The 18601-nt window shown below is 51.3% G+C and overlaps 1 protein-coding gene across 2 annotated transcripts in view; it reads right to left on the minus strand.

Moving 5' to 3' along the window:
• ZNF618 (zinc finger protein 618) overlaps window positions 1-18601 on the minus strand; it is a 68315-nt gene that overhangs the window by 42428 nt on the left and 7286 nt on the right. The window contains exons 2-3 of one of the 2 annotated variants that reach the window (XM_040963566.1): window positions 10858-11117; window positions 1426-1521 (exon numbers count right to left, since the gene is read on the minus strand). In XM_040963566.1, the coding sequence (XP_040819500.1) occupies window positions 1426-1521; window positions 10858-11026 (265 nt within the window). In that variant the 5' untranslated portion in view covers window positions 11027-11117. Of the gene's footprint in view, window positions 1-1425; window positions 1522-10857; window positions 11118-18601 lie in introns of those variants that run through there. The other variant, XM_040963565.1, reaches the window with a different exon arrangement.

Genomic DNA, 18601 nt, shown 5'->3' on the forward strand with positions numbered 1-18601 from the left:
TATCTGGCAGGAAGGCTTGGGAACAGCTAGCTGAGGGAAGACCCAAGGTGGGCAGACACATCTGCCACTACCTGACCGTCTGGATCTCTTTAGGAAAACAGGGATGATATAAGAGGGATCACATGAAGATTCCAAGGTTTGAGCAGCGCCAGACTCTCTGTGCATGGCGGTGATTGGAGGACATCCCCTGGCTGCGGGCTCAGCTGCAGGTGCAAACCCACTGCCTGGGGCTGTACTCAAGGCACCAGGGGAAGCCACTGCAGCACTGCCTATGGAGTCTGCTCAGCCCTTACACCCCCCTTACCTGGACCTAGGGAAGCCCATTTCCTCACCTGCAAACATGACTGGGCTCAGACATCTTAGGATTGAGTTCAGGATCAACAAGTGAGCAGCTGGCATGGACAGAGGCAAGGAGAGGCATTCGCCAGTGCCACTCCAAGGGACAGTGTAACTCTGACACAAGTGGGGGGCCTGTTGCTTAGCAATGGGTAGTTACTCTTGGCACCCATGGGAAAACATGAACACACAGAGGACAAAGTGCAGAATGTTCATTTATCTCTGCTCAGCCCTGTGACTGGCACAGACTGAGGGCACAAATATATGCATGGCCATTTTGCTGTTGGATGCACTTGTCGCCAAGTACTCCTGACCCCAGGCTCTTTCTGCCATCTCTAACCACTCTGTCATGCTTTCTGCCAATCCCCCACTTAACTAATTCATAATTCACGGAGCTTCCACCACAGTTCAGGCACTGAGTCCTCTGCCGTGAACAAGAAGTGATGCTGGCCCTGCTGTGTAACAGGCAGCAGGCAGGTCACACAAGGTGCTGGCATTGCAGAAAGTCCCAGCCATGGATTCAAACTCAGCTCTCTGCCTCCTAGTATAGTGAGTTGCCAGTCAAGTCACAGTATACCGTGCAGAACAGAATGCTGCTATGACTGTCAGTGTTTTCCCAGCGCTTTCTTTAGAGCCCAACTTCTGGAACACATCACAGGAGGAGGAGGAAGGGGAGGTCCGCGGCTGAGCAAGTGAGGACAACCTCTAGGCACAGCCCTATGCGGGGTGGGCACAGGACACAGGAGCCCCTGAAGGCACTGAGAAGTCCTGTAGCCTCAGGAATCACCACCTAGGGTCTCCCAGTCATACAGGGCCTCTTTGGGACCCACAGGAAGTGAGGTCAGAAGAGTTGAGATGTCCCAGACTTGTAGATTTTAAAGCCTTCACCATCCATCTGGTACCTTGGGGTTTATGGCGTGTGTTCACTTGCACTAGGGATGGGGTGTTGGGCAGAGTGGCCCCAGGTGGCACTGGGAGATGCTGGCAGGGCCTGCTCACTAAGGGGTCTGAAGCCAGTGGCTCTGTCCAGCTGTACCCCCTCCCACCATGTCGGCCTGCATCAGGCCCTGCCCCTTGGCCATCACGTACCCGATGCATATCTCAATGCTTGGTCAAAAATCCAGGTCCCTGAATACCGGCTTCGCACAGATCCTCGGTGGGGGCTGCCTTCAGGTGCTTTTCCATCTGAATCACGTAAGAGATCAGAAAGAGCCCTTGAAGTTGCAGAATGTCTGGGCATGTAGGGAAGGGGCAGGGGTGGCCAGGGGAGGAGCTTCAAGGAGGGCTGGCTTGTCACCTCCTCCTCCTCGGCCTTGGGTTCCCCAGGGGCTTATGGAGAAGGATGGGCAAGATAACACTTCAGGCCTCCCCACTCCAGTACTGTCCTGGCCACAGGGCCCCACATGCTTGGCTGTTATCTCAACTTTCTTTCCTTAAACCTCCCAGCACACAGCCTCAAAAACACTTGTGTCCCACTTGTGCTGGGTGGCCAGCGTGCCACCACAGACTCCAGGCTGGCACACCAGGGCATTGGAGGGCCTTCCTGGGGATTCTCAGCTGGGACAGTCTCTGACCTTGTGTTTCTACCTCCCTGGCCAGCACACTTGCCTGTCTGCACGGTCCCTCCAGCCATGATCTACAGCCATCACCATCACTCCCTTGTCTCTAAGGTGCCAGGCACTGGAGCTCATGTCTCCTGTGACACTTCCGCCCCAGCTGGCCAGATTTCCACGCACATGTGGGGAAGGCTGGGGTAGGTGTGTGTCGTGGCTTGCCCAGTCCATGCAGCCAGCTGGTTAGTGTGCGGTAGAGTCTGAATGCAAGGGCTTCCCACAACCATTCAGCGCCTCCTCCTCCTCACTTAGGCTGGTGATGGGATTATTATCCCCATTTTCCAGACAAGGAAAGCAAGGACCAGCAGGGAGACACACACAGGGCTGGAGCCTACTTAGATCTATCTTGCTTGAGGGTACCTAGTGTAGCTTCCACACAACTGGACACTCAAAAAGCTCCACAAAGAGACAGTACTCATGAACACTGAAAATGACCTAGGACACCCGGACCACATGTCCAACCCCCCTCCCCACCCCTGCCGGCCAGATCAAAGGCAAGCAGGAAGTTTTTTCTAGAGGCCAGGGTTGATTCACAGCTGGGCAGAGACTGTGCTCTAAGCTGACCCTTGGGGCTCCAGCACCACCTAGCTGTTATCACAGCCACTGTTAGATGCCAGGTGAACGATGTGCCCTTCCTGTCCTGGAGCTCCTCTGAGAGGCACAAGGGCTCCCACCACATCTGGACCCTCCCCAGGACTCCCAAGAGTGCCTTTCTCAGAGGCCTGGGATGGCAGCCAGGGATGGCTTATCACCGGTGATGCAGCAGAAAATCCACAGAACCTGCTCTGACACACAGGTGTTCACAATGTTTGTCTAGCCCATTCCATTAGCAGGTGCGGAGATCTTGGCTTGGCTTCCTCCCCGGGACTGGCAGACACAGCAGGGCAGGCCATGAGCACAGAGGACCTGGGAGGAAGGCAGGGTCTCGAGGGTGAGGGACGTGCAGCAGCTGGGACAGCAGCCTTCCTCTCTCTGTGCCTATACTGGGCTAGTCAAGATGCTCAAACACCTCTCGGGGCACACAACATTCAAGCAAGACAGGAATCCAAAGAGGCGAGTGACAGCAGGGAAATGCCAGGGTAGGGACAAGGATGGGGAGAGGGGTGGGGGGAGTTGTCCTTAAAACAGGCCTTCCTGGGAGCCACCACTCACAGAACATGTGCTACAGGAAGACCCAAGTCCCAGGCGGAAGACCAGAGAGCTGATTACGGGGATCTGGCAGAGGACAGGGCACTTGGAGAAGGAAGAAAGGCAGGGGATGGTGGATTTCCTGAAGCCTCTGGAGCAGGGTTTCAGGGTCAATGTCCTCGGGATCAGGGTCTCTGAGTGTGGCACAAATGGTCTGGGTCTCCCCCTGGACACTCTCGAAGGCGAGTGTGAGCAGGAGCTGTTTGAGGAGACTCCATCCCCCAGACACCAATTTCCAATGTATTCTTTCCCCAGTTCAACAAGCCGGACAAGAGGGCAAGCAGGAGGCCCTGGTGCTGCTGGTTCTCCCACGCTCACCTTCACCCTCCCAAGTCCTTCAACCCACTCCTCATGCTACATCAGTGACTCCCCTAGGCTGGGAGTGGACAGACACCAGGACTCCCAGCAAGAGATATTCTGAAATGTCAATGTCAGGCTTCCAAGGGGAGTGACAACAACTCTTTTTTCTTTTCCCTCAATATGGTGATTGCTAGTTCTTTGCCCTCAAAAAAAAAAAAAATAGACTCAATGCAGTTGTCAGCCAAGAGACCATTAAAATACTGTCTGATGATAGACCCCTGTGTGAATCTTGGCACACAAGCTGGAAACAGTTCAAAAAACTGAACTATATCGTTGGAAGAAAACTACCCCTCTCTAGCTCCTCATTGATGTGACAAAGTATCCCAAGCACTTACTCACCAAAAAAAAAAAAAAAAACCCAAACAAACAAACAAAAAGACCCCACAAAAAACATTAAAACAAAAAATGCCACCCACACAAAGCAAAAGCTAAAATCAAAAGAGAATCAAAACCCCCAAACCGAGAATGACACAGTGCTGAACCCTGTCTCATCCCGGCAATCAGAGGCTGATGGAGAGAACAAGCCAAGCCACTTCATTAAGAGACTCGATTTTAGTCTTGCATTTGGCTCTTAACGGCGACTATTCACCGACATTCACTTGTGACCAACTGTGTGCTAATAACAACTCAATCTGGATAAAAAGGTCTTAAAAGAGAACTAGCACTTTAGGATCCTGGATACCATTTATTTTTTTCAGAAATTCCCATTTCAATTTATGTACATCTTGTTGCAGCAGATGTGTGTCAAACAGTGATCAATAAAAGACTTTCGAGCATAAAAAAATTTTTACATTAGGATAAAACCCAGTGGGGGAAGTGGAGTGGAAATAAGAGTTCAAAGAGAAAAAGGGAAGATGTGAAATTTCTGTCTGTTAAAGAGGAGTCTCTGCATACGTTCTTTTTTTCCCCCTCTCTCTCTTTTTTAAAGGTTTACTTGTTTTTATTTGAAAGGCAGAACTACAGAGAGAGAAGGAGACACAGAAAGAGAGAGATCTATCCACTGGTTTACTCTCCGAAAGGTCATAATAGCCAGAGCTGGGTTATCTGAAATCAAGAGCCCAGAGCATTTTTTAGGTCTCCCACATGGGTGTAGGGGCCCAAGGACTTGTGCCATCCTCCATCCCTTTCCTAGGCTGGTGGTAATGGAGCCACCGGGACTTGAATCTGCGCCCATGTGAGACCCTGGCACCGCAGGTTGAGGCTTAGCCTGACATACCACAGCAGCAGCCCCAACACACGCTTTCCAAGCGATGACAGCAGACCTCAACTCGCAGTGGTGTCTGCACTTCCTTGGAGATGCCTGAGAGGGGCTCACAGCTTTACTTCCAAAATGTCACTTTCTTTTTTAAAAATATGGTATTCCGGAAATGATATGCTTCGCAATTAGTTAAACTTCAGATAAAAATGTTCGATGTCAACACAAAAATGTGGAAGAGGATTAGACTGCTTTCCAAAAGCCTGCTTCCTGGAGGCTGCTACAGTTTGTGTTGAGAGTTGCACGGCCCTTGTGCCCACAGGGAGGAAGCTCGGGGACTGTGGTGTGACCTCTGTCAAAAGATTAGGGTTGATTTAAGCTGGTGGGCACACAGCCTCCAGGACCGAACATTGGTGGCTATAGGAGAGGCAACAGGGGACACACACATGTGGACATTGTGGCCCCCACTGTGTGACGGCCATCAGGGGAACCTTTTTTTCTGCCAAGGGCCATTTGGATATTTATAACATTATTCGTGGGCCAGACAAAATGATCAGCCTAAAATCCAGCCTGCTGTAGGCTTACTGAATGTCCAGTCTTGCCCGTGGTTGCCTTGGCAGGCCTTGTATGGCCCCACCCCTAGTCTGTGCCTTGTGCCATCCTAGGACTCTGCCAACAAGAAGCCCGTCCCCCTTGGACTCTCAGAAACAAGAATCAACATAACTTCTTTTTAAAATAAAGTCATTCAATTTCGTGCAGCTCATTATAGTAACAAAACCCCAAATTACAGAGGTATGGAATAAAACAACAAAATGTTACAAATCCTTGCCCTTGGGGCTCCCTCAATCCACTGGAAGCCCCACAGTTACCAATATCCCGAGGTTTCAGCTAAGATCAGTGGTGTCCATTTTGCATGTTTGTCCCCTGTTTAAAACCACTCAGACTGACACTTCCTTCTGTCCCCCGAAATGCTACCATGCATGCATGTACTGGGCAGCTCTGTAATGGACACATGGTAATGTTCCTACTGAACACTCAAGACACTGCGTGGCCCAGTTGTGGGGGGGCAGTCCCACAGCCTATTCAAGGTTCCCCAGCAGGCTCAGCCTTAGGTCTCCTGACATTCAGCCCCAGGTCCCTTCTAGAGGGAACCCTTCAGCCAGGACCTGTTCCCCTGGCACATCACCCAATAAAGTCAGGAGCAGAGGTGGAATGTGCCAGAAGCCCTTCTTTCCAACTGGCTGCAGCACAGAGCGGCACTGGTTCTGGCAGGCTCCCGCTCACAGCCCTGCCAATAACTGATCAAAACAGGAAATTTGCTATCAGCTGGCACTATGGAGCAGGACCTGGCATCTGTGCTGCCCAGGTTTGTCACAGGCCAAAGCCCACGTGGCTCTGAATGGCTGGCTCACTCCTCTGCTGCTCCTGCCAGAGTCATGGCCCAGCCACCATCTCCCAGGTACAGTCCTCTCATCCTTTCCTTCTTCCTCACCCTGGGGTAAAAGCTCAAAGCACATGGTCCAGAAACACTCATGTAGAATCCTTTCTCCCACACGATCCTTGCCTCCCAGGTCAGGGGACTGCTTTGCTCATCCTTGCTCCAGCCGCCATTTAGCTCCCACAATCACAAAGTCTGACCTTCTGCTGAGCTGAAATCACCTCCTGGTGACTTATCCTTCTGGGCTGGGGCTACCTATAATACATGGGCTTGGTCTTCCTCGGCACAATGCTCCAAGAAGAGAATATCTAGCCTCCGTCACCACTCCTAGTCTCTTTCTGCCCTGCACTAAGAGCCCTTAGCTCTTCCATGTGTTCCTCTCCACACTGAGCTACATCCTGGCAAACAGTGTGGCTGCCCCAAGTCCCTTGTCTGAAAAAGAATCCAGCTGAGGCTGGGCCACTGGCTTTCCCCCACCCCATGGACTCCTACACAGTACCCAGGAAGCCCAGTACCTTGCAAGTCTACACACACCCATGGCTCTCCCTGGGTTCTTGCACCTGTTGTCTCTGTGAGATGAAGGAGCAATTGTCTCCCATTGGTTGGGTTCATGGTTGTCCTCACATCTCAGAACCAAGAAGTGGTCCAGCTTGCCTTGTCTTCATCTAGGACAAAGTAGGTACAGAGATTTCTACTTCCAATTCTAATATTTGCATTCTGTGTTGACAAGGATTCTGAGGTGTATTGCTGAGACAGTGTGGAGCGATCAGCTAGCCACGTTGATTATGTTTGTAGCATAGCATTGACAGGGTACTGCTGTTAGGACAAGCTCCAAAGAGTGAGGGTGTGGATCGGCCTCTCCCTTGGGGATGCTGCAAAGAACTGCTGATGTTATCTACAGGCATGGGCAGCTTTTGCTTCCCTTCTCTTTAGTTTTTACCCAACTGAGCCAGCAGGTTTGGTATTCTCTCTGCTTTTCTTGCTCAAGAAGCAGCTCAGGGTCTTTCCCACAGTCCCACACCTGCTTTGACGGATGTGTGGTTATTCTGAAGAATGCACGGACATCTGTGAGTCCCCGGCCATGTGCCCTAGGGATACATCGATTTCCCCAGGCTGGGTTACAACCTGGGCAGAGGATGGTTAAAGAAGGCACATGATCCCACACCAGCAGGGGCCCCATCTTCCCTGCTCTGTCTTCAGAAAGCAGTGTGCAGCAGATGTTGGCAGGTAGAGGGGGCCCTGCAGGTGTGGAAGCAACCGTCTCTCACTGAGCGCCGTGTGGCTCTGGGTACCAGTCTTCTATAAGTTCACGCAGTTGGGGGCTGTCAAACTGACATCGTATGTCACCCTATTGCTACTTCTGCTATAGACAGACATCACTAATCAATCATACCACCTTGAGAATCCTGCACATGGAACTCTCACCACCCAGTGGCAACTTCCTGGGCCTGGCCTACAACAGACAATCCGCTTGCCACTTGGACATGAGGTGGGTTCCAAAGTTTCCATATTCATACTCATTTGCTCACGTCTTTGCTTTCCGACACTGAGGCCAGACCAAATTCCTCTGAGCCTGACCCTGAGGCAGAAACTAAAACGGGAAACTAGGGGCTCACGCCTGGGTAACCCCTTCTAACCAGCAGGGTATGTGCTGGTCCTACTTGGGTATTCAGTCCAAAGCAGCAGCTCCCTGTGTCACCAGGGCTTCTATACTCTTTCCCTCAAGGGTATACAGGGAAATCTTTCAATATGTATTTTTATTTGAAAGGCAGATTTATAGAGAAGAGGAGAGACAGAGAGAAAAATCTTCCATCTGCTGGTTCACTCCTCAGATGGCCACAACAGCTGGAGCTGAATCAATTCAAAGCAGTAAACCAGATGCCTCCCTTGGGTCTCCCAAATGGGTACAGCGTCTCAAGGCTTTGAGCTATCTCCACTGCTTTCCCAGGCCACAACAAGCAGGGGGCTGGAATGGGAACTGGTACCCACATAGGAGGCAGGTGCTTGCAGGTAGAAGGTTAGCCAATTGAGCCATGGTGTCAGCCCTGCTGTTTCTCATCTCTCTACCATACCAGCTTATTAGATTGGGCAAAAAGCCAAAACTCTGACCATACCCTGCCTTTGATTACGTATTTCATACTACAAACACTAGTACTACTACCAATAGCATCTTCTCAATTACTGAGCACAATGTCAGAGGCTCTGCATATATCTATTTTCTTGAATACCCAGATAACCCTTGGAATTTATGCTATTGGCACTGAGGTCCAGAGAGGGGCCAGTAATTGGCTTCAGGTAGCACAGCTGTGACATCAGAGAGACTGGTTTCACTCCCTGGCCAGGAAGTTAAGTTCATTGGCCTTCTGGGATGTGGTCCCTCCTGCTGTAGCATAGATGGCCAAGACAGGGACTTGCCTTGAGTCAAAGGGTACTCAGCCACACAACCTGGCCCAGAATCCTGCTGCCAAGTAGCAGTCAAACTGCAATCCAGCTTCAGTGGCTGGCATGAGGCTTGAGGGCCTGGGGCCTTCACTGCACACAGGCTGTACCAAGATGCTCTGGCCTGGCTATTCCAGGCTTCCCTACCAAACTTCTGGCTATTGGCTTCAGCGTAACAGGCAGGTTCAGGGCATCTCCTGGTGAAGAGCAAGAGTGCTCCTGGGTACAATGAGTCTTAACACACAGGAAAGGGAAAGGCAGGACAAGTCCTTTGTCTCACACATCTGCCCCGGCCAGCTGGTCTTTGCATCAGGATTCAACGTGAGGGTTGGGAGACAGGTGCAGGGCTCTGGAAAAGCTCCTTGTGCCACACAGAACAGGGGCATGGCATGCATACTTCTCACCAACCACAAACCCTTCTCCCCATTCTGCCCCGAGTGAGTGTGGCCGTTTATGCCCAGTGACTGTGAGCGAACAGCAGGGCCCTCCTTTCAGCAGTGGCAGTAACCAGTCTGCATCAGCCCCAAGCCTGCCTGACTTCTGCTGTGTGGCTGGCAGCGGTCATCTAACAGCCACCTGTCACCTGCGAGTGCAGCCCCCACCCCTGCTGATGCACGGTGGACATGTTGTATATATAAAAAAATAAGCCCTTCTGGACTGAAGCTGCCAAGGTCTCTTGGGACTTTCAGAATCCTCTGTCCTGTAGCGTTCCCCCGGCCCTAGGCTGACAAGAGTCATTGACAGTGCCAATGTCAACCACGTTTTCCCTGGTGGAGAGCAAGATACACATAAGGCGACTCCAGGGCTCTCAATCATGTGGCAGAGGCACAAGCACAACACAAGCGGCAGGGCGGGGGAGGGGGTGGTGGTGGAGTATCCAGGTGAGGGGACATTCAGACCTAAACAGAATCAGGAAAGCTTCTGGGAGGAGGTGACACTGCTACTGGCTAGATGCAGGAAAAGGCACTCCTGGGAGAGGAAATGGTACAAGCAAAATGCAGGCATTGCAGATTGCACTGGAGTGAAGGGTCTGGGAGGATCAGAACAAAGACATAGGCTCAGGTCATTATGAGCTTGATGGCAGATGCTGACCCTGGACAGCAGTTCAAAGCTTTCAAGGAAGCAGGTGTTTGGTTGGTGTTTGGTTTTGGCCATTGCTGGTTGGTGAGCAGCAAGACTAGGCAGTAGGAGGAGCCAGCAGGCAGAGAGCTGCTGAAACACAGCTGCCAACAGGAGACTGCTGGGACTCAGGTGGGGTAGGTGCTGGCTCTAACTCACCTAGGAAGGGAAACCAGGCTGGCTCCCAGAAGCCAGAAAGCAAAGGTAATGGGACTTGACTGCAAATCTGCGGACAGACACAGGGAGCCCCTGGCCGTCCATAAACCCTGCCTGGTGCACACGGCACATGGGCTCGCAAGAGGGAGGTGCTCATGAGCCAAGGGCAGGTGAGTCCGACCAAGACCAGGAGGAATAGCAGAAAGCAGGGAGGTGGCTGCCCTTCTAGAACACATAGAGCACGGGAAACGAGGAGAAAGGTGCACATGAAAATGGGAGCCCTGGGCTAGATAGGGGCAAGGGAGTTCCGAAACGAATTCCCATAAAAAATTTCATTTCCAGTATCTGGCCTAAGCGGGAGCCTGGCAAGACGGCACCTAGAATCCCCTCAGCCCCAAGGAGCTACTACTACAGATGTGTTCTGCCACCTGTGCCTCAGCTCATCTCCACAGATGCTCCACAAACACAACTGCTGGCCTTGTAGGCACTGGAGTCCACAAACCTGACTGCAGTGTGGGGAGCCCCTGCAGGGAGTTCCGGGTTCAGGTGGAGACCACTGTCCACAGAGTCCTCCTGGGCCTGGCCCACAGCCAGTGCAAGACATGGGTTGTAACTGATTGCATCTTGGCCAGCCAATTGTTCTGAGTAGGACTCGCACTGGGGGCTGTCCCTAGGACCTCCCCTCCACCCTGCCCCACCCCAGGCAAACTGAAGAGGGAGAAAAGCAAGGTAGACAAGCTTTCAGGACACCAGTGCCCAGACTGTGCCAGCCCAAGTCTGCCACAGGACCCTCAAGGCATGAGGGCTGCCCTAAGCCTGTGGAATGTTCCAGACATTTGCCTTCAACAAGCTTTGATGGATGGGGTTTTGCTACAAGGGAAGGGCTCACCAGACGAGAATCAGACAAGCAAAGGCAGGTCTCAGGTGCGCCTAGAGGTCTCTGCTCTCAAGGTCCTCTGCCAGGCCCCTTCTCCCCAGGCCTGTGGCCCCAACCATGGAGCATGGGCACTCACCCAAGGTCTGCTGGTTGCGGACGCCACCAATGACCACGCAGATCTCAGCAGGCACGTCGCCAGTCCCGTCCTTGCTGACCGCTGCCTTCTCCTCCTTGGCCTCGCCCTGCCAGATCACCTCCTGGATGTAGTCGTCCGGCAGCTCTGTCTTGACCTTCACTTCCGTCATCGTTCCCTGCTCGGAACTGAATGAGGTCTCAGCCGACACGGGCTCAGGGCCCTCCACCTTGCTGCTCTTCTGGCTGCGCTTCAAGCGCTCCCTGGGGGAGAAGAGACTCTGCTCAGATGGGACCCTGATGCCTGCCCCTAGATCTCCATGAAGCCCAGCAGCTCCTGGCCCCAGAGACACACGAGACTAGGGAGAGGGAACAGCCCCAAAGCCAACTTGCTCAGTTTCCCTCGCTAAGAAAGACCTGTTTCTGCAAGGAACCCTGGATTCCCAAGGACACAGTTTGCAAACCACTGGGCTGGTATGGTTCCAACCCCTTTTCCTTCACAGAGGGAGAAGCTGATGTGTAAAGAGGTACACAAATATCCAGCTGCCTCACCTGCTGCTTGTTTGTCCTCATCACAATCACAAGGACTGGAAACCTTTGAAAAAGGCAACCTCTGGCTAGTTAAAATCAGCTTTTCTCCAGCTTGCATGTGCAAACCAACTGGCTGGCTGGGGAGGGGCCAGTGTGGTGGCACGGTGGGATAAATCACTGCTTGTCACTCCGGTCTCCTCTATCAGAGGATGGGTTGGAGTCACCTACTACTCTGCTGTTTTTTTTTTTTTAAAGATTTATTCATTCTTATCATAAAGGCAGATATATAGAGAGGAGAGACAGAGAGGAAGATCTTCTATCCGAAGATTCACTCCCCAAGTGACTGCAATGGTTAGAGCTGCGCCAATTTTAAGCCAGGAGCCAGGAGCTTCCTCTAGGTCTCCCATGCGGGTACAGGGTCCCAAGGCTTTGGGTTGTTCCTTGACTACTTTCCCAAGCCACAGGCAGGGAGCAGGATGGGAACTGGGGCCGCTGGGATTAGAACCAGCACCTGTATGGGATCCTGGTGCATTCAAGGTAAGGACTTTAGCCACTAGGCTACCACGCTGGACCCCAACTGCTCTGCTTCTGATCCAGCTCCCTGTTAATGCACCTAACAAGGCAACAGAAGACGGCCCAGGTGCTTGGGTCCCTGCCACCCATGTGAGAGATCCAGAAATTGTTCTAGACATTTGACCTCACTCTCTCCCAGCCCTGGCTACTGGGGAGTGAACTAGCAAATGAAAGATCTCTGTCATTCTGTTCTTTCCAATAAATAAATTGAAAAGAAATCAAACTGGCTGGGCTGGCATCTTGATAAAATAAAGATTCAGGGTCAGCCAGTACGGGATGGGGCCCGAGATGTGCATTTCCAGTGAATCCCCAGGTGAGGCCAATGCCAGGGGTTTGCCATCCTACCCTGAACAACACGGGTGGAAGTGATCCACCGGGAGCCAAGTATCTAGTGCTGCTCCCTTCGCTCCTTGGCAAGAGGGCTGTAGAGCGCGTCCAAGCTCTTCTCCGCTGCCATTTCACAGACAGGGAAGTGATAATCCACAAGGCTTCCCGTTAGAGAAGTCACAGAGCCAGCCAACCCTTCCACAGCATGCAGGTGGCTCTGTGTGAGAAAACACCCCGAGGGGGTCACAGGCAGCTGGACATGTGTGACTGGGCCTCCTGTGGGGAGGGGGTCATTCGGAGGGGCCACGGATCACGGTGCGGCAGTTCCAGTCATTATCTGCAATGTGGGCATCTCCCATTGGCCTGTTATTTGGAGCCCCAGCTGCTCCACTTCTGCTTCAGCTTCCTGTTCATGAACCTGAGAAGTCAGTTGGATGATGGTCCCAGTACTCAGGACCCTGCCACAGCCAAGGTCAAACAATGTCACGTGGGTGATGCCTTCACTAGAACCCAATTGTGCTGGCATTTAGGGCATCAGCCACCAGCTAACTAACTGTGTGACCTGTGCCAGCCCCCTCACTTCTGAGCCTCAACTTCCCCAATGTTAACATGCTCACCTTGCAGGTTAGTCAACTTAGACATGGAAAGCTCTTCACACAGTGCCTGGCCTGTAATCACTACACCACGACACTACCAAGGGTACACTGTTAACAGTGACTTCCATGGGCTGGCACTGTGAAGTGGGGTAAGCCTCGACCTGCAGCGCAGGCATTCCATATGGGTGCTGGTTTGTGTGTGACCTGGCTGCTCCACCTCTGATTCAGCTCTCTATTAATGCACCTGGGAAAGATGATCCAAGTGCTTGGGACCCTGCACTCATGTGGAGACCCACAACAGCTCCTGGCTCCTGGCTCTGGACCAGCCCAGTTCCAACTGTTGCTGCCACTGGGGGAGTGAGCAAATGCATAGTTCTCTCTCGTGCGCTTGACTGGGACTATGTGGATGTCATGGTAAGCCGGTGCTTCCTGGCCTGAGACTCCCCAGTCAGAGATCAGAATGGGTCCCAGCCAAGGACCACCCCTTGCCCCTTCACTCCAGCCTTCTTCACTGCTGAAGTTCTAAGACTGGCCCAAGTCTTGGGTGTATGCAACCAGCCCAACCACAACGACTCAGAGTCTGCCCCTTCCTGCTCTCAGGGTGGGAGAAGGAGCTGCAGAGTCAGCCAGGCTGGGCATTCCCTCTCCCTTGTCCACTGCACACTGCACACCATGCAACCATAGGCAAAGACTGCCCTCTCTCTCTCTTCAAAGGGTCTTGTGGCCCTTGCCTGCTGCAAGCACACCTGTAAAAAGGCCCTGCCAGGAGCTGGCACATGTTGCGTCGCAAGGCAGCACTTGGCATTGTGATGACATTGGTGACAGCCTGACCTATGGGATGTCTTCCCTGATTGCTGGAGTTGCAGTCATTGGCTTTGTTCCTGGCTGCATGGGCCTCACCTGGGTGACTCTGCCAGCTGATCTCCCACTGCACGCTAGTGAATTCACCTGGGTTTATAGGTCACCTTTTCTACCTCTCACTCTAGCTTCTAGCTTACCACTCTGTTTCATTTCCTTTAGAGTTCCAGCTAACTGAAAATGTCTTGTCCATTTATGACTCAAAAACTGCATATGCTCTTTGACGTGGGATCCTTGGCAGTCTTGTGCATCCAGGTGCACAGCAGGTGCTCCCTTAAGGCTGTCTGCCGCATAACCAAAAGAACACTTGCCTCCTGGCAAGCAGGAAGGTTGCTTAAGCCTGCAGTGACTGTCCAGGATCTGCGGGACAGAGTGACGCCTTGGGATGTCTGCAGGTTGGTCAGTGATCCATCTGCAACAGGCAGGGGCATCCTAAGAACATGGTGCCAGAGGCCCCGCTCCAAAGGCACTGGGCTTGCAGCAGCTCAGGTCACATGGAGGACCTGCTACACTTGGGGGGTTGAGGTGAGGGCAGGGAATGACTGCTTCTCACTGGAAGGCAGCTGCTCCTACATCCCCTTCCACCCCACGCAAACCAGAGGCCACACCTACAGATACAGCTGTGGCTGTGCGACCAGCCAGACTTCTGCCCTAGCCACAGAAAGCAGGAGCCGCATGAGCCATGGTCTCCTGCCCCCAGGCACACTCCTACCCACCATGTCCTCAATGTGACACCCCCAAGCCTCCCTGTGCCAAGGACATAGGCCACTTCTTCCTCTTCCTCCCTCTACCCACTCCAACTTTGGCACTCTAGACTTACAAGCCCAAATGTTGCTTTTCTCAAATGCTCTGCATTTAATTAGGCGTCCTAATAACAATGGAATCACAGAAGTACTTATATCACTTTGAATTAGTGGTGCAGCTCCTTCTAACTTCCTTAACATTTTTTTTCATATATCATTTTTTAAAATAGAGCTCATTATTTTAATTATATCCATTTAAATGTACAGTGGAGCCCTTGGATATTCTCAGCACGAATCATTAGGTATATTAGTGAAAAAGCACTCGGAATCTATCTCCATGCTGACACTCCATAATCTATTCTATTTGTGTCGCTGTAAAATAGATTTATATATAGATAACGACAAAATAGTTGCTCAAGATATGCTATGAATTTTATATTTAACCCGAGTCACACTTCCACATAAAATCCAAAGTTGGGCACTAAAAGGATATTTTTCCCTAAGTACTTGCTGTCTGTGGCCATTGGTTACTGCCTACATCAGACCAAGTGGGACCCTGCCCCTGAAGGGCCTTAAGAGACCTCACCTTTCTCTGAGAACGTGATTCTCAAAGTGGGTTCCTTGAAGGGATAGGTGTTCCCAAGTAGTGGCTCTGATTCCCCAGAGGCCACACAAGGGAAGCTGTTCCTGGGCAGGACCCTAAAACCCCTCCCCTCCCTGAATCCCCAACAGGCACAGGTTTGCTTTATACCTGATGCACAGACATTTGAGCTTCTTCCTGTGGGTAGTCGGGGGTGAATGGTGGTCTCCCAAACCATAATCCCATGTTCTAGTCCCTAGAATCTGAGACCACAGATCTTACTTGGAGAAAGGATCTTTGCATATAGAATGAGGTTAGGAATCTGCTTTAAGCTCAGCCATCCACTGTCTAAGTGGACTCTAAGTGCAGTAACAAGTGTCCCTTGTAAGAGTCAGACTAAGGGAGACTTGAGACAGAGCAGGACAGGAGAATGAGGCAACGTACTGGCAGAGGTAGGAGAGAAGTCCAAGAATGCTGCCAGCCAGCAGGGACAGCCAGAGGCAAAGAACAGGTGACACGCTGTCAACAGCTGAGCTTGGGGCTGCTGGTCCTAAGAACAAAGAGTAAATTCCTAGTGACTAAAGCTACCCAGTTGGTGGTACTGTCAGTCCCCTCTCCTCTGTAGGGGACACCTTCCATGACCCCAGTGGATGCCTAAAAACTACAGGCAGTACTCAGCCCTCCATGCACTATGGCACAGACACGCAGTACCAGTCAGTAGGCTCCTCATGTTTCATGTCATGATACTTGGCATGCCCTCTCTTGCACTTGAGGTGGGGAAGGGGTCAATGTTGCATAAACTAACGGTCACTTGAACGCAAGCACCCAACACTGTAAAACTTGATCTGATCACCTTGGAGTGAGTGTGGACAGAAATACAAGAGGTTCTGGAACTTGACACAACAGTCAGAGCAGTGTTGCTACTCTCAGCCAAGCATGGTGCTCATTTATGGGTCTTCTGTATTTACTCATCTAACACACAAGAGGTCTTCAATACTTCATGGAAAAGGAGCATCAGCCAAAAAACTAGGGATGCATTCTAAAACACTTTTGCACAAAGATAAATGTATCTTTTCATTGCATTTTCCACAAACATTTGTAAGTCCCCTCTTACACAGCTACTCCTTTTTGTCTATTTTCTGTTCCGTTTCCTTAATTAGAGTATGAGCAACTGGGAGATGGGACTTGGTCACTTGGGTCACTGTATTGGAGCAATGGCTGACGAGTGGCCCATGATAACAGAGTCTGGAATAAGCCCAGGAAAGGACAACACCAGCACGGCTTGAGGCACCTGCAGCCGGATTCAGGTGAGCCTTTTCTGCAGCTCACCCATCACCATCACCATTACGATCACCACCACAGGCCTCCCTACTTCAGTTAACACTGAAGGTCCAAAACAACAATGTCTGGCTCATCCAGCCCTAGGGACAACACAGGTTGTGTGAGTGATATTTCTCTTCGGAGTGTCTGCCTCTTCTTTATCGTTTCTCAAACATAACTTGGCCTTCCTACTTTCTGAAATGCTATCATGGGACAGCCTGAGGCCTTGGTTTACAATTTGGCTCCTGAACTCACAGCTTAGCTCCCAGAGATGTCAGTGAATGGTTCAAAGAAGGTGGAGACTTAATCCAGCAACAGTGCTTAGAGAGAATAGAGATTAGATCAGATTAGGACTTCAGGATGGATTCTCTATGACTAAATCCTGCTGGTTCCATCAGAAGAGACAGAAACATGTGGACTCCTTGTCTTGCCATGTGGTTCTTGGCAGCACCTTGGGACTTGGCCAGCAGAAGTCCTCACCAGATGAGGCTCCTAGACCTGCAGCTCTGGAGTCACATGCCAAAATCAACCTCCTTCCTTTATAAGGTCAGGCTGCCTCCGGTGTGTTACTACAGCAGCGAAAGGCTGACTACAGTGCCCCGGGATAATGCTCCAACATCTTCTTTCAGGGTGCAGATTTTCACAATGAGGTGGGGCTCCCAAGAGATGGGTGGCAGTGTCAGTAACCATCCAGGAACGTGCACTCTCAGCCCAGCAGTCCTGCAAACATGCCCCTCTCTGCTTGTATCAGGTCCCTGCCCACACTCTCAGTCTACCTTCTGATGAATTCCTTGTGCCTCTGGGAGACGTTCAGGGACAAGAGCTTTCTCCCCCTGCATTTGCAGCCTTATGCCTGGGCCCCTGGTTAGGTGTCACCAAAGCCTGCTGAATGGCACCTAGGGAAAATGCCCAGGTGTGAAGACACTAGCACATAGGTCGGATGTGATGCTAGCAGTAAGACCACTGGTGAGAACGGCACACACAACATACAGAGGGAGGACACAGGCAGCTGTGATATCTTCTGCACTCCTGACTGGCAAGGTGCACAATGTCTCAAGGTTACACGTAATGTCTTCTACAGGAGGCAGTCTTGGTACAGAAAGGAGATGAAGGATCACAGAAGCATAGTGACTTCCCCCTTTGAGTGAAGAAGCAGGATTCTGCCTGATTCCAAAGCCTGGCCTCCAAAGAGAAAAATCAGTAGAATGCAGGAAGAAAAAATAGTCATCACACCTGCTCAGTGAATGAACAAATACACGCCTGGAAGACCCAGTGGCTCCAAGAAATGGAGAAGCACTCCCTTGCCTCCTGCTGGATCCAGACAGAACTGGGCATGTGCTGAAGGCCTAACACGGCACAGCAACAAAATGCAAAACGTCCAGTCTCTTCCCAAAGGAAGATGTTTGCAGGTGCACTTTAAACCTGGCCTCCAATGGCAGCCATGTTCAGATGCTTCCTTTGATGCACAGTCTCCCATTTGGACTAGTGAGGACAGCCATCACAACAGGAGAGAGGGGCCACAGCTCCCCTCATGGGCCTGGGAGGGCCAAGGTAGAGCATGGGAGCAACAATGCAGGGTCCAGAGATGGTCAGAGGAGGCTCTCTCTTCACCACATAGGCCTTAACACGCCTCGAAATTACTTACACTTTTACTTGTGTCATGCACCACTTATATATTTTAATACACAGTCAAACAGAAGAGAGCAAGACTAACAGGTTAAAGCTAGTAACTTATTATATACTCCCTAACAATCTAGAAATTAAAAAATAACCCACAATGCATAAATATGTCATTAGCTTGAGATCATCTGTAGGCATTTAGTTTGTCTCAATGCACACTGTCAGTCAGCCACAAGACAGGGTAATATGGCATCTCTGGTATGTGTATTGGGGGGAAAAGAGGATATGTTAAGTTGGAAATATTGAAGCTAAATTCTTGGTTCACTGAAGCCTAAAGTGGACTGGGAGGCGAGCACAAGCTCAGGGCAGCCCTGTCCAGGCACCTACTCCACAGTGCAGTTGGCTGAAGCTCTCTGTCGAAAACTGGGACTTTCTTTCACAGGTGTCAGGGAATGTGGGAGGCTGGGCTGTCATTACAAAGAGTTTCTGTCAGCAGCATATTCAACACACCTTGCTTCTGCTTTCCAACAGGTTGTGCAGTGGCACCATTTGGGTCTGTTAGTGACATGCACTATCCTCTAGCTGTGTCCCCACTCTCAC

This window comes from Ochotona curzoniae, unplaced genomic scaffold (assembly GCF_017591425.1).
Source record: "Ochotona curzoniae isolate NIBS_2020 unplaced genomic scaffold, NIBS_Ocur_1.0 scaffold_3208, whole genome shotgun sequence".
Classification (NCBI taxonomy): Eukaryota; Metazoa; Chordata; class Mammalia; order Lagomorpha; family Ochotonidae; genus Ochotona; species Ochotona curzoniae.